Source organism: Geotrypetes seraphini, chromosome 5 (genome assembly GCF_902459505.1).
Source record: "Geotrypetes seraphini chromosome 5, aGeoSer1.1, whole genome shotgun sequence".
In the NCBI taxonomy this organism is placed as follows: Eukaryota; Metazoa; Chordata; class Amphibia; order Gymnophiona; family Dermophiidae; genus Geotrypetes; species Geotrypetes seraphini.
The window spans coordinates 47,595,839-47,611,636 of NC_047088.1; the positions used below are offsets into that span (position 1 = coordinate 47,595,839).

The 15,798-nt window shown below is 39.5% G+C and overlaps 2 protein-coding genes across 2 annotated transcripts in view; one reads left to right on the forward strand and one right to left on the reverse strand.

Annotated features, from left to right (window-relative positions):
* Positions 1–13,607, forward strand: part of LOC117361417 (sodium- and chloride-dependent neutral and basic amino acid transporter B(0+)-like) — a 154,848-nt gene extending 141,241 nt beyond the window's left edge. The window contains exon 16 of the mRNA XM_033946717.1: positions 13,307–13,607. Within this exon, the coding sequence (XP_033802608.1) occupies positions 13,307–13,396 (90 nt within the window). The 3' untranslated portion in view covers positions 13,397–13,607. The remainder of the gene's footprint in view (positions 1–13,306) is intronic.
* Positions 3,706–8,292, reverse strand: LOC117361416. Its single transcript, XM_033946716.1, has 2 exons — positions 8,165–8,292; positions 3,706–4,512 (listed from the first exon to the last, which is right to left on the reverse strand). Exons 1-2 carry the CDS (start codon positions 8,241–8,243, stop codon positions 3,905–3,907), a joined length of 687 nt encoding a protein of 228 aa, XP_033802607.1. The 5' UTR covers positions 8,244–8,292; the 3' UTR covers positions 3,706–3,904.
* Positions 13,608–15,798: the final 2,191 nt, after the last annotated feature.

Genomic DNA, 15,798 nt, shown 5'->3' on the forward strand with positions numbered 1-15,798 from the left:
AATCTTTGGGATTAGATAATTTTGTACAATCTTGTGATTTGAAAGATATTTGGCGTATACTTCATTTTGATGGCCGGGAATTCTCTTTCTGTTCTCATGTTCATAAATCTTTTTCTAGAATAGATTATATTTTTGTTTCAAATCAATTAGTACATCAAGTTACACAGGCTGCCATAGATCCAATTATTTTATCAGATCATGGTGGAGTGTGGATTGAACTTAAAGGCAATGAACAAGATATAAACAGACCTATATGGAGATTTGATAATACATTGCTTGCTGAACCAAATTTTTATGAAATTATGTTAGAAAAAATAAAGGATTACTTCCAACTTAATGAAACAGATGAGATCTCTATGGAAACATTATGGGATGCCTTTAAGGTAACCATGAGAGGTCAACTAATTTCCTATTCGGCTCACCTTAAAAAACAGATTAAGAAACAGTTTTCTGATTTAGAAAAAGAAATTAAAATTTTGGAATCAAAACTAATAGAAAAATGGGACTATTCTACGCAACAGGAACTTTTAAAATTTAAAGGAAAATTTCATGAGATTTCATCTAAATTGATTAGAAAGGATTTATTTTCTCAGCAAGCTTTATATTATGGAAACTCAAATAAGTCGGGAAGAATATTGGCAAATTATTTAAAAGCAAAAAAAAGAAAGACAAAAATAGTTGCCATTAAAGATGAACTTGGAAGTATGCACAATCAAAATAATTCAATTTTAAAACAATTTTTACAATTTTATAGATCTCTTTATTCTTCTGAGACTTATTTAGATAAAGAAAAAGATGGCTTAGAGTTTTTGAAAGTATTAGAGGGTCCTAAGGTTCCCGAGCATATAAAAAGAAGTTTAGAAGAACCAATATCACTAAAAGAATTAGGAATAGCTTTGAAATCCCTTAGAGTAGGATCCGCTCCAGGTGGTGATGGATATACAGTAGAGTTTTATAAATCTTTTCAAAATACCCTATTACCTTATTTATTAAATTTATACCAGACTCAACTAACTAAGGGTTGTATTACAGGCACTATGGCAGAATCATTAATCATAGTTTTGCCCAAGCCAAATAAAGATCCCACTTTGGTTTCAAATTATAGGCCTATTTCCTTAATCAATGTAGATAATAAACTTTTAGCTAAGACATTAGCTTTAAGATTGGCTAAAACTCTCCCTTTCATTATAGGTATGCATCAAACAGGATTTGTTGCTCAAAGACTTTCTTCTCATAATACTAGACTGGCTTTTCATATGTTATATTTGACAAAAGCCATGAAAGATCCGGCTTTTTCTGTTTCTTTGGATGCAGAAAAGGCCTTTGATCGAGTGGAATGGACATTCATGTATCAGGCAATGGAATGGTTTGGTATAGGTTCAGGATTTATACAAATAATTAAAACGTTGTATAGCTCCCCTGCTGCTAGATTATATATCAATAATACATTTTCAGAACGTTTTAATTTACGGAGAGGAGTTAGACAAGGTTGTCCATTATCTCCTTTGCTTTTTGATATTGTTTTGGAACCCTTACTGTTAGCTATTCAACAGGTAAAGGAGATACAAGGTATTCCCCGTTCAGATAGGGAATATAAAATATCAGCATATGCAGATGATATATTGCTTTATTTGAGAAATCCAGAAAATACCATTCCATGTTTGCTTGAATTAATTGAAAAATTTGGAAAATTTTCAGGTTACAAAATAAATTGGAATAAATCAGAAGTTCTTCCACTAAATGTACATTGTACAAAAGGTCTATTTGATCCATTTTCTTTCATTTGGAAGGAAGATGGTATTAAATACTTAGGAATTTGGATTGCAAAAACAATAGATGATACAATGAAAATTAATGAAAAAAATTTATTACAAAAAGTAAAAGAAATGTGTGAGCAATGGAATCCTTTACACTTATCTTGGTGGGGAAGAGTACAAACTGTTAAAATGATGATTTTACCTGTAGTTTGTTACCAAATGGGTATGATACCTATTTTTTTTCAGGGATCTTTTTATAAAAAAATAAATAGGATTTTAACCAAATTTATTTGGCTGGGAAAAATTCCTAGAATTGCTTTAGTGTCTTTGCAATGACCTATTGTGGAGGGTGGGGTAAATTTTCCAAATTTTTATAGGTACCATCAAGCCTATATATTGCGACAAGGTATGTATTGGATCCTCCCAGAGCCCATTGATAATATTCCAGATTGGTTTTGGTTAGAATGGAGACTTATGTTTCCACTGCGTCTTGGTCACATAGTTAGTATCAAAATGCCAAGGTTATATAAAGATCATAAAATATTTATGGATACCTGGAAGACTTTAAGGTATATAAGTAATCTGACTCCTATTCCGATAAATAAATCAACAATTCAAACAATTTGGTTAAACCCCAAGATCAAAATAGGCGGTTTTAAAATCATTTGGAAGCATTGGATGTTAGCAGGGATACGTACTATAGAAGATGTAATAACTAATGGTAAACTGCTTGAATTTTCACAACTGCAACATAAATTTGACTTAAACAATTCACAATATTTTAGATGGTTGCAATTGAAGCAGACCATTCAGGTGGGGTTCCCTGAATGGAAAAATCTTAACAATTATCATAGCCTAGAATTCTTATGCTTCCAGGTGGCTTCTACTGGACACCAGGCCGCAATGTGGTATAAATTAATATCTGGATATATAAATAAAAAACCAAAAAATAGTCTTAGAGACATTTGGAGCATTGAGATTAAGCATCAAATTAATGCATCTCAATGGCCACGAATTTGGTCTTGGAGGATAAGATGTACAGTTTCAGCATCTATGAGACAAACATGGTTTTTTCTTTTGCATAGAGCTTTTTGGACCCCCGTTCGTTTACAAAAAATAGATAGTTCTAAGTCTAATAAATGTTGGCACTGTCATCTTGAAAAAGGGACATTAGATCATCTTTTATTCTATTGTCCATATATATTACTATTTTGGAAATCAATTTGGCCTCAAATAAATAGGATGATGGATAATCCAGTAGCCTTGACTTATGATACTATTCTATTTGGTACAACAATAAGAGCAAAAAGTCAAATTTCGTCATACAATAATAAACTTTTATTCATATTAACTGGAATAGCAATTCAACAAATAACATGCAACTGGAAAAATTATGACAGACTTAATTATAACTTCTGGTGGAATTCGGTATGCCATATGTATAAAATGGAGCGCACAATAGCAACACAGAAAGGATATTTTGGTAAATTTCTAAAGATTTGGAGACCATTAATAGATTTTTGTAATGATTAATAACATTTTCCCATAACAAGAGATTTGATAAGCGGGGATATGGGTGGGTACTATCTCATTTATCTTACAATATATAAGAATTAATTAATGTATTTTCAAATACTATGTTAGAATTTCTGAAATACGAAGGGAGGGATTGGGGAAGGTTATTTTATATATATATTTGTCATACATATTAAATTAATCATATATTGTATTTAAAATATACATGAAAGTAAATCAAGTGTGTATTTATAAGATTATATGTATTTTTTCTGATACACTTGTTGTAATATGAAAAAACGAATAAAGAAATTAACAAAACTCAATTTAATTATAACATTTTAACATATAACCAATTCTCAACCAAATTTCCAAAATTCCTTGAATCAATTCCTGGAGCTAATCGGTATCGATCTAGCCCCAGTCTCCCCATCTTCTCCTTTACATTCTCCGGTGACCCACGGTGTCGTCAAGTCACCTCAAATCGTGGCGGTGCCGCCCACGAGGACATAATTCAACTCATCTTATTTATATAAATTTTCAAATCATTTGTAATCAAATGCTCCCCTGTAGGCCACTGGCAGTGACAGATTCTTTCTTGTCACTGTCCCCCCCACCAAAACTGCGGCCAACTATCTGCCGAAACAACTCCCAATCAAATCCTGAAGGACACTCAGGAAAATGTTCAGCCCAATAACAGATAAATGAACCCCATCCGGGCGAAATAAACCCGGACAATCAACAGAAATGAGATCATGCACCAAAACTAACCCCCCCAACATTGAAACAAATTTTGAAATCTCAGCATTCACCCTCTTGGGAAGCCGCTCTACGGCGGCAGGTTTGTGAGCATCCCTCCAGCAACGCCGCGGGAGGATATGAGACCAAACCATGCGGGCCCTAGGAAATGTACAGGCCACAAACAATAAATCACTTTTCATCTGTCGTATTAAATGGACCCCTTTTACTTTGCATAAATCATTGCCTCCCAAATGAATCAAAATAAGTACAGGTGCAGAAAAACAACTGGCTTGATGTAAAGTAGGCAACAGCTGGTCCCAATACATGCCTCGAATACCCAACCAGCGTAGCCGAATCCCATGTTCCACCAGTTCCAGATTATTCCCCCAACGGGATTCTTGAGCATGCTTATGCGCCCAAAATATGAGCGAGTGTCCACAAACCCAGACGCATATATCAGGAGGCAGATGAACAGGATGCCTGGGATCTGGAAAAGAAACTGACAGACAATAACAAACTCAAAAGCCATACAATATCATACCCACACATATCCCTTATAACAATTGGAACGCCATCTACCTACCCTCTTAATTAAGGCAGGCGCCGCACCAGCTGCCGATGCTGTGGAAGCGGCCCCAATCCTAAAAGAATGCGTCCCATATTCACCCGGGTCATATCCAACAGCCATCAAAGTTTTTCGCAAAATCGCTGCAAATTGATATCGAGTCATGGGCAGACCATTTTGATGTACCAACCAATAAATACCTCCCCGGGGCCTAATGTCCCTATAGACCAGGGCACAACGTACTGGACAAACTGGAAGCATGTCCTGATCCCGCAACACACACCACACACCTTTTCCTTCCTGGTCGGTCTTAGACCGCCTGAAATAAATACGCAAGGAGGTCACATCCAAGTGCATATCCTGTGCCTGTAAATCCAACTCACCCTGGGCATGACTGGATGGTGCCACCAGCTCACCCACCCGACAAGCAGCAAAAAAGGCAATGACAAATGCCAACTGGAACAAGGTGACCTCAAAAGAGGAAAAACAAACTTCTGGCAATCGACCACATAACTCAACCAAAGAGTCATAAAATATAGGCCGACGTCTTAATCGAGGTTGATAAACCGGCCCCGCACGGGCATAACCCCTTAAAAGCCTTTTTACCAGAAATGACCCAGTAACATTACTCCATCGTAACAATTGTGACACAAAATTCAAACTAGCAACTACTTGCGAAACCATGGCAAAAGACCAGCCTTGTTGCGCACTAGTCACAATGAAATCAATGAGCAATTGTTCAGAAATAGGGATAGAAGAATCTACACCACGCTGTTGTAGAAATAGCATCAAACGCCTCCAACCCGCATCATAAGCTTTCCACGTGCTGGGAGCTAACGATTGTTGTACCAGCCATCGACAATGCGGCGGAACTGCGCCCATAATTCCTCCCTCATCTCTGTAGGGTAGAGCTCTGCTTCTGGGGCTAACGCCCGGAATCGAGACCACTGTAAACGAGAGAGAGAGTCAACGATCTCATTTAAGACCCCAGGTACGTGCCTAGCAGACAGGAACAGATTAAGCCGTAAACAAGCCAGCACAATCAAATGCAACAACTCCACAAGCAATGGGCAGTGAGCAGACTGTTTATTGATGGCATGCACAACTGCCAAATTATCCGAAAATAGAACCACTCTTCTATTTGCCAATTGACCCCCCCCCCCCCCAAAGCTCCAAGGCCACCCACACAGGAAACAATTCTTGAAGAGCAATATTGGAACACAAACCCAGCAGTCTCCACCACTCTGGCCAACCCTGGGCACACCAAGCACCCCCAAAATATATCCCAAAGCCAATCTCTTCAGAGGCATCCGTAAACAAATGTAAATCAACATTCGACACCCTAGGTTGCTGCCAAACACAGACGCCATTAAAAGATATCAAAAATGACCTCCATAACTGCAAATCCTCTTGTACTGCCTTTGTCAAACGAACCATGAAATGCGGACGGCGTAAACCTACTGACAAGAATGCCAAACGCCTGGAAAATATTCGCCCCATTGGAATTACACGTGCCGCGAAATTAAAATGACCCACCAATGATTGTATTTCCTTTAAGCTCAGTTTTCGCTTCTGACAAGCTGCCCCATTTGCCTCCAACAAAGCTTGAACCTTCACTGTCAGCAGACGAGACTCCATGCGAACAGAGTCTAACTCAATTCCCAAGAAGGTCAACTGAGTAGATGGCCCCTCACATTTGTCCAAGGCCAACGGTATTCCCAATTGTCTCGCCATAATTCGAAAAGCAGCCATCAAACTCTCACATTCCCCAGACACCGATGCTCCAACAAACAAAAAATCGTCTAAATAATGAACAACTGAATGCAGACAACTAACTTGAACCACTACCCAATGTACAAAGGTAGAAAAAGCCTCAAAATAAGTGCAAGAAATGGAGCACCCCATAGGCATACACTTATCAAAATAAAATTGGCCCTCAAACTGAAAACCTAATAAGTGAAATGCACTCGGATGGACAGGTAACAAACGGAATGCAGACTCAATGTCTGCTTTTGCCATCAAAGCACCTGAACCACATTCACGTAACCGAGTGACTGCCGCATCAAGTGAAGCATACTGAACTTTACAGAACTGTGGATCAATAAATGTATTAACACTGAGTCCAGATGGATAGGACAGATTATGGATCAATCTGAAACTACCAGGCTCCTTTTTTGAAATAACCCCCAAAGGAGACACTACAAAATTCTCCAAAGGAGGTTCCACAAAAGGCCCAGCAATACGCCCCAAAATTAGCTCCTTTTCCAATTTTTTCAGAACCACCTCCCTATGCAAACCCACTGAGCGAGCATTACCAGAACGATGTACCAATGGTGGCCCTTCATATGGTATAGAAAAACCCTCAGAAAACCCAACGTCCAAAAGATAAGCATCCCCCCGGTGCGGATAGACAGACAACCACTTTTTCAACTCATGCAACTTAATGGGGGAAGGCGCCTTGACCAGGGATCCTATTCGTGAAGAACCCGGAACCTGGAAACTGGCCTCTACCGAAAGGCCCTCCGCCGGGGCAACGAAAGGCTGGATGTCCCCCAGAACACTGACTACAGCAGTGTCGAAACCGACAGTTGGCCCGATTACACCGCCCCGCATTAAATTGAGAACAAGCTGCGCTAGTTGATCCTCCCTGCAAACTGGCCCCCCGCCCGAGACCCACATCTCCCCCCGATCCCACACCAGGGTGAGACCATCTGGGACTCCCAACACCTCTTCATCCCGCAGAAGAAAAACCACCCGTCAATGTTCCAACTGTGGATTGAATTGGTCGAAAGGTAGTCCCACGAGATGGTGTCATTTCTGCCAACCACAAATCCACATCCCGAACACCCCAGCAATCAGCTTTATCCCATGCTAAACTTTTTCGAAATTGCTCGTCATAATTGAGCCAAAACCAGCCTCCATATGTCTGGTAAGCACGTAATATAAGATCCGCATAGTGTAATAAACCAGAATAAAGGTCCGGCCTGGCCTCACCTAATACACTGGCAAAAAACATTAAAACCCAACAACCAATTAAAAATATTTTTGGCTACACGCCCTTTTATCTTTTTTCCATCCGCTTTATTACCATCCTTAGGCCCCTGTCCCTCCTGTTCTCTACCCAACAAACTAAAAAAATCAATATATTTGCCCCGCAAAATCTTCCGCTTCCACTTAGGGGAAATGTGACAATCTAAAGGTGCAATAGCACATAATGTATGACCTTTTCTAGAAATTCCAGGGGCTCCTTCTGCACTCGCCGGCAGCCCTGCGGAAACACCCCTAATCAAACCAGCCCCATCCTCTCCTTCCGAGGAAGAGGAAGACTGCGAAGAATCAGATGAATCCGAGGACTCCCAGACCGCTAGGGGAGTGCCCCCTACTGCTTGCCGTTTTCGCTTTTCCAAATCCATACGCTTAACTATATGCCTCAAACGCTTCAAAAATTTTTTATCCTTTAAACTCTTACGAATGTCCTGGCACCCCGATCTATGCTCCCCCAAAGACCGACCCGCTATAGGGCCCTCACCAACTCCATCACCCCGCACATCTCCCAAAACCTCCAGTAAAGATTGTACCAACTCACCAGATGTCCGCGGTGCCGCTGCAACACTGGTACTGGCAACTTCTCTCACCGGAGTCCTGCTGGTGTCTGGGACAGACATTACCGCCGATGACAAATCTGGAACCTGGGAAACCTCAATAGACCCACTAACAGCCCCTGCCACCAACTGAGTTTTCTTACTTGCCCTCTTCACTCCCATTCCCCTAACACTCGTACTCCGCCCCGTACCCTGCTTCTTACCAACCCCTTTATGGACTCCCCCACTTGACCCCTTCTTCACACTCTTGTCTTTTGCCACAATCTTCTGCCCCGCTTTGTTACCCCCACTCCCACCTTTTTTTACTCCCCCCCCATCTCAATTCCCCAACCAAATTACCCCCCAGCCTATAATTGAATGAACCAAATGAAAACCCTCCCCTACCAACACTCCACTATAATAAGCAGGGGAAAAGAAACAAGAGAAGTAAATTAGCTCAACAGTTATTTGCAAAATAAAAGAATGTAATTATGCAGTGTTCATTACCATGTCATCCCCAACTATCAATTGTCCACTCCCCGTCACTTCACCCTACTTTTAAACAACTGTCCTCCCCAGCCTACCTCCACATCACCCACTCCCAACCATCACTCCCCAGGAAAAAACCTTACAACAAAGTTGCCACCAACCACCTGCTGCCAACGTCCGGAGCTAAGCACTGAAAATTTTTTCTTTTTATTTCAATTCTCGGTCGTATTAAAATGTTCAAGCAGTGCTCTCACTGCTCACTCTCTCTCTCGCCCCCCAAGCGCCCAACAGCAGACTAAAAAACGCGCTGACTAAACTAACAGGCTGCCTGCAATACTGCCAGCACCGACACTCTGCAGCACCAGACCGCCCCTCCTACCTCGCACGCCGCCACGACCTCACTGCTCCACTGACCACCGATGACAAAATACCGCCGAAGCCCTCCTCTGCCACGAAGCCGCGTCGGCAAATTTTTTTTTAATTTAAAGTGCAGTATGTTCACAACGGAAAAGACGACACGAACGCTGACTCCCTCGCACCACCCTCTTCACACAGCGAAATTCTACCCGCCCAAATGCCACAACCAATCCCTATTCTTTCTTCCTTCCTCCCCTCACTCCTAACCAATCCCCAATCTCCTACTCCTCCACCAATCAAATTCCTCTTCTCCTGTCTCTATCCTAACCTTGCTCTTTCCTACCCCCCCCTCCCCTTTCCAATTTTCCTTTGTGGGCTTTGCCTTCGCCCAATGTTATTAGCCACCCAGTTTAAACTGGGTGGCCCCCTTATACGGGAGATATAAAAGGAATGTGGGAGAAAAATACAGTAAAACCTTGGATTGCAAGTAACTTGGTTTGCAAGTGCTTTGCAAGACAAGCAAAACATTTCATTAAATTTTAACTTGATATACAAGCAATGTCCTAACATACAAGTAATGTACTAAAATAGCCCAATGTTGTTTATGACGTTGTCTATGTAATATACACCATCAATCCACAACGTCATATAATAAACTTCAAAGTGCCTAATTTCTAAGTGATCTTTTTTTCAGATAATACCTTTCTAAGTACCTCTATGGTCTTCAGTTCCAGCCAACCACCAGCCAAATTATTTGAAGGCTTGTTTCTCTTTCTGGCTTTTATTCATCATCAGACCTTAGTGTTTTTTTAAAGTGCTTGTGCTCTATATTCTGTTTTCTGCAAATCGATAAACTTTTCTTATACAACTTTAAAACTTTTGTACTTAGCTTTAGCTATTATTTCATTCTTTTTTTAAACCTCGGGAAGGATCTTAAGGTTCAACCAGTTTCACCCAAAGGCTTTTTCAAGAACGGGTCCCCTACAAATAAGAGGCAAAAGTTGGTAAATGCATCAGTTTCATTGTTCTAAAACTTTAAACTAATCCCTCAATATCTTAGCAGTTCTAGTTTTAGAAGTAAAATTACCCCTTTTGTTTTGCTCCACAGCATCCCAACATGTGTTCTTCTTGATCCATGGAAAACTTTAAAATTTATTAACAATCTCACACCTGTACCAGTGCATCAATCTACATATCAGTCCTTATGGTTGAACCCCAAGAATCAAATTGCTGAGTCTAAGATCCTCTGGAAGAATTGAATGCAGGCAGGCATACGTACTTTGGATAATGTATTATCACATGGGAAACTTCTTGATTTTTCACAACTGCAACACATATTCAGTATTACAAAGTCTCAAGCATTTAAGTGGTTGTAGTTGAAGCAGGCCATTCAGAAGGGGTTTCCTGAGTGGCAAAATTTTAATAACCAGTATAGCTTGCCTGGCCTAAGCTTCCAGACAGATTTGCAAGGGCATCAGGCAGCCAAGTGGTATAAATTAATTTTGGAAACCCAAAAATAAGCCTAAGGGATATTTGGAGCATTGAGGTAAAGCAAAAGATTTCTGCTACTCAATGGCCATGGATTTGGTCTTGGAGGATGAGATGTACAGCATCAGCATCTATGAGACAAACTTGTTTTTTTCTGTTATATAGGATTATTTTGGACCCCTGTTTGTTTGCAAAAATTAGATAGTTCAAAATCTAATAGATGCTGGCATTGTCATCTTGAGATAGGGACGCAGGATCACATGTTGTATTTTTGCCCCTTAATATTAGGCTTCTGGAAGTCGATCTGGGTTACAATTAATAGGATATTGGGTACCTCCATATCCATGTCTTACGATGTGATTCTCTTTAGAACTATATTGCAACCCAAGTCCCTAATTTCTGCAGCTAAGAATAAATTATTTCTTGTAATGACTAGGATTGCTATAGAAATGATCACAAAAAACTGGAAGAATTGCGATAGACAATCACACCTTTTAGTGGGAATCCCTGTGCTTGTGTTATCGATACGAATGTATGAATTCAGAAAGAAAGGGTTATGGTAAAAAATTTAATAAGATTTGGGGTCCTTTAGCAAATTTTGTATCCACCAATTAATAGTCCAAGCCTTCCATTTTATTGAGTTTTATACACATCCGGATTGGGATGGGGGGAGGGGGAGATGTTTATATTATTATTGTTAGTAATAAGTGCTGTTATTTGTTGCCAATTGTTGTATTTTTTATGCACTTTGTATGTTATTAAAATGAATAAAGACTTAAAAAAAAAAACACCTTTCTAACTCCACCATTTAAATACTCCTTTATTTGGGTAAAATATACGCATATAGACAGTACATACTTTAAACCACATTGAAACTAACCCACTACACGGGGCCTAAAGTTAGATACTGAGACGCAATATAATTGTGGTTATAGAATACTAATATAAGTCTGCAGTTATGCATCTAACTTTAGGTGTGAGCATGTAGGCTAGCTCAATGGCTAGTAGAAATGCCTGTGTCTGACAGCATTCTATAACATATGTGTAAGTAGCAATCACAACCCTGACCTGCTCATGGAGTTGTGCTCTATGGATTTTGTGTGCTCAGTTTCTAGAATCCCAAAGGCAGTTGCACGCATAACTGCAAATTACTGACAGTACCAATTATAGCCAATTAACAGTTAATATCAATTAGCAGCAAATTATTAAATTAAGTTATCCACCTAATTTTTACTGTTCTGCAAACTATGCATACAGCTTTGCATGCTAAAAGTTTTTGTGCAGTTTTATAGATTTAAGGGGATATTGGTCACATATTTTATTTTTTTTTTTAATATCTTTATTCGTTTTTACATTATGCAAACAAGTGTACAATAATTCAAGTCATACTATACATTCTTCACTTGAAACTCTACATTCATTTTATACCATAAACTATCTCCCCTCCCTCCCTTTCCATATATTACCCCTCATAATGTCATAAAACCCACCCATCCCTCCTCCCCCCTACATATATTTAATGGGGATAAATATAATTATTTATTTATTATAATACTCAATTAATGGTCTCCACACCTCTTTAAATTTCTTATAATAACCTCTCTTGATTGCCAATGTTTTTTCCATTTCATACACCTGACAAACCGAACTCCACCAGAAACAATAATTCAATCCTCTATAGTCTTTCCAGTTATGTGTTATATGTTGGATGGCAACTCCTGTTAAAATCATTAACAGTTTGTTATTATTCGATGAAATTTGACTTTTGGCCCTCATAGACATTCCAAACAAAACTGTGTCATATGATAGGGCCACAGGATTCTCTAACATACAATTTATTTGACCCCAGATCAATTTCCAAAAATTATTAATAAAAGGACAATAAAATAATAAATGATCTAGAGTTCCAGCCTCAAGATGACAATGCCAACATCTATTAGACTTAGAGCAATCCAATTTTTGTAAGCGAACAGGGGTCCAGAGTGCTCTATGCAACAGGAAAAACCATGTTTGCCTCATAGACGCAGACATTGTACATCTTATCCTCCAAGACCAAATACGTGGCCATTGAGATGCATTAATTTGATGCTTAATCTCAATGCTCCAAATATCTCTAAGTACAGTCCTTGGTTTTTTATTTAAATATCCAGATAATGTTTTATACCACTGTGCGGCCTGGTGACCCATAAAATCTGCCTGGAAGCATAAGAATTCTAGAGTAAAATGAGTATTTAAAGACTTCCATTCAGGGAACCCTGCCTGAATAGCCTGCTTCAATTGCAACCACTTATAACTTTGTTTTTTATTAAGTCCAAATTTATGTTGCAATTGTGAAAACTCCAGCAGCTTACCATCATTAATAACATCATCTAAAGTACGTATTCCTGCTTCAATCCAATCCTTCCAGACAATCATAAAACCGCCTATTTGTATCTTGGAGTTCAGCCATATATTTTGACAAGTAGATTTTTGAATAGTAATAGGAGTTAAGTTGTTTACATACTTTAATGTTGTCCATGTGTCCATTAATATCCTATTGGTTTTCCTTATTCTAGGCATTTTAATGCTAAGCAGATGACGAAGCCTGATAGGAGACATGAGCTGCCACTCCAACCATAACCAATCTGGAAGCTTCTCCATGAGTTCTGGGAGGACCCAATACATACCTTGGCGCAATATATATAAAAAAAAAAAATCTTCCCACTAGTTTATCCATGGAAATTGCTTTGAAGTGTCACTGTTCACTAGCAATACTATTATTTCCTAATGTACAATTTCATTAACAGAAGAAATCTTGTTTTCTGTTCAAACAGCGTATTGTAAAGGCTTCTAAACCTGCTGCAAACTGGGGACCAGCCTTGAGAAAAATTGAAGACAAAGATACAGACATATGGACGTTATAACAAGGCATTTTTTTAAACTATTCCTTTCTGCATCAGTATATAAATTAAGCAGATTAAAAGATTAAAAGCATTAAAAACAGTCTCTTCATTAAAATACGGCAATGATAAAAATATAAATACCACAAGTCCATTCTTAATGGCCCATTTCTCTTTTCTGTTGTACTGCAGGCCATATTTGACCTCCAGCAGCAGCTCTACCCTCCTGTTCATGTGTATTAGGGATATGCATTCATTTGAAACAGAATAGGATTATGTCACCCACATTTCCCATATTTCTTTTCAAGTTTTTAACTCAAAAGAACAACATTTTGGTTTTTTCTACATGATGTCAATAGTGCCTACCATTGCTCAAACAGGGTACACTATGGGCCTGTTTTACAAAGCTGTGCGGCAACAGCCCCGAAGCCCTTTAAATCTCTGTGGGCTTAGCACAGCTTTGTAAAACAGGCCCTATGGCTCAGTAGGGCACACAATTTATCAAAAGATGCACTTTTGAAGAACCATGCACCATAGCACAATAGAGCACACTATTGAGTAATAGTGATACTGTATGAACAAAAGGGCACATCTCAGCAATAAGAGTACTATCTATGAAATTGTTCTCAGAAATTAAGCAAATTTTTTAAAATCCTGAATAAAATGAAAAATCCCTCAAAAATACGTTGACTGATTGACTGATTTTAAACATTTATATCCCGCATATCCAAAAATCTATGCGAAGAACTAGTTGAGTTACTATCCAAAACTTAGGAACTTGTAGTGGTTTAAAGGGACATAAAATGCTAATGATGATTCCTATGTCATAAGGCTTTTCATTTAAATGCATCTCAATGTGTGAATGGTAGTATTTAACTATCTGGAGACCTTTCAGTGCCATTTCAGAAGAGGAGCCATTCACATTGGGAAGCTCAATACATCTAGATGTCAAGAGAGTGGGTGAAGGGCAGGACAAGAGAGTGGTCTGGTCGGGCCCGAAACACAGATATGTATTCCCCTTTTTATACAGGGAGTTCACATCTATATGGAAAAAAAAATTATTAGAATTTACTCCTGCCTGTCTGTGTCTGCTTTAGGGGCAGCTGTACATCCCAACATATAGGGCACTTTTCTGATCACCCGCCCCATAATGTTTACAGTCCTCATCATCAGCCTCCTGACATCCAATCATCCCTGCCCAACCATTTCTAAGGCTAGTCCAACCCCCAGATGGCAGGATTCCCACCACCACTAACCTGGTCAAACTCCTCTCCCCCAAACACTCTCCTAATTGCAAATGCTCACCACTGATGGCAACTAGCACCTGATGGCATCCCTCCTCTCATATAGCCTCCTAATAGCTTCTACCCAAAGACCATTTCCCAATTGTCCACAACATAATGCTCTTCCTTTGGGCTCCTTTTAAACATGGAGGAGCTTTGACTTGTTGAACATCGATGCCTGTTTTACAAGAGGTTGTATATTTGGGAGAACTTCTGGCAGAGTCTGCTTAACCTAAGCACCAGATGAGGCTTTGACCTAGGGTGCCAAATGCCAGGGCCGTGACATCACCAACTCATAAATTAATCTACCATTTGGCTTGAACACTTTCTTCCTCCTCCCTCTTCTGCTACTGCTCGGTTCTGGCAGGGCTTGGCTTCATAGGTCAGCTGTCACGATTGGGAGGGCCATTACCTACTGTTTGACACTGATACTGGCCCGCCCTCCTCATGGCAGCTGGTCTATGAAGCCACATCTTGCATGGACTGGACAGTGGCATCAGGGGCATGGGCCAAGGCGCTATAATCTCTTGAGTCAACTCTGGCCTCTGGTAACATAGCAAGAGAATTTCCTATGTTCTGACCTAGACATTTGAAATCCTGCGTCCATATTTTACCTAAAATGTGCTTCTTTGTGCCTTTCTTTTTTTCTTTACCTTTTACATTTCCAAATTTCACAACTACATCAAGAATAATACTTGTACGAAAAACCCAGATATAACAAAAAAAAAGTATTACAAGAAAACTAAACCTAGGAAATAGTAAGTCCATTTGCAAGCTAAAAGGACCCAAATTATGCCCACAAAAAGCACCATCAAAAGTAAACAAGCAATAAAAAAAGATTTTCCATAGAGCGGGTTTGAGGGAGTAAAGGATTCTCCTTCACTAAGGATACAGCTATACTCCTGGACAGCAGGGGCCAATAGCCTGAGGCTAAGCCACAGTAGGGAATGTAAAGTAATCCAGCTGTGTCATGGTGATTGGGCCCAGGAAGGGAGGAGGATATCTGTCCCTTAGTGGAGTTAGGGAGGTAGAGAGACTTTGATACAGTCTCAAAATATCGGAACAGAAATGTTGCTCAACTAAAATAAGTCATTCTCCAAACTGCCAAGATACAAGAAACAGGTTAAATAGATATCACATACA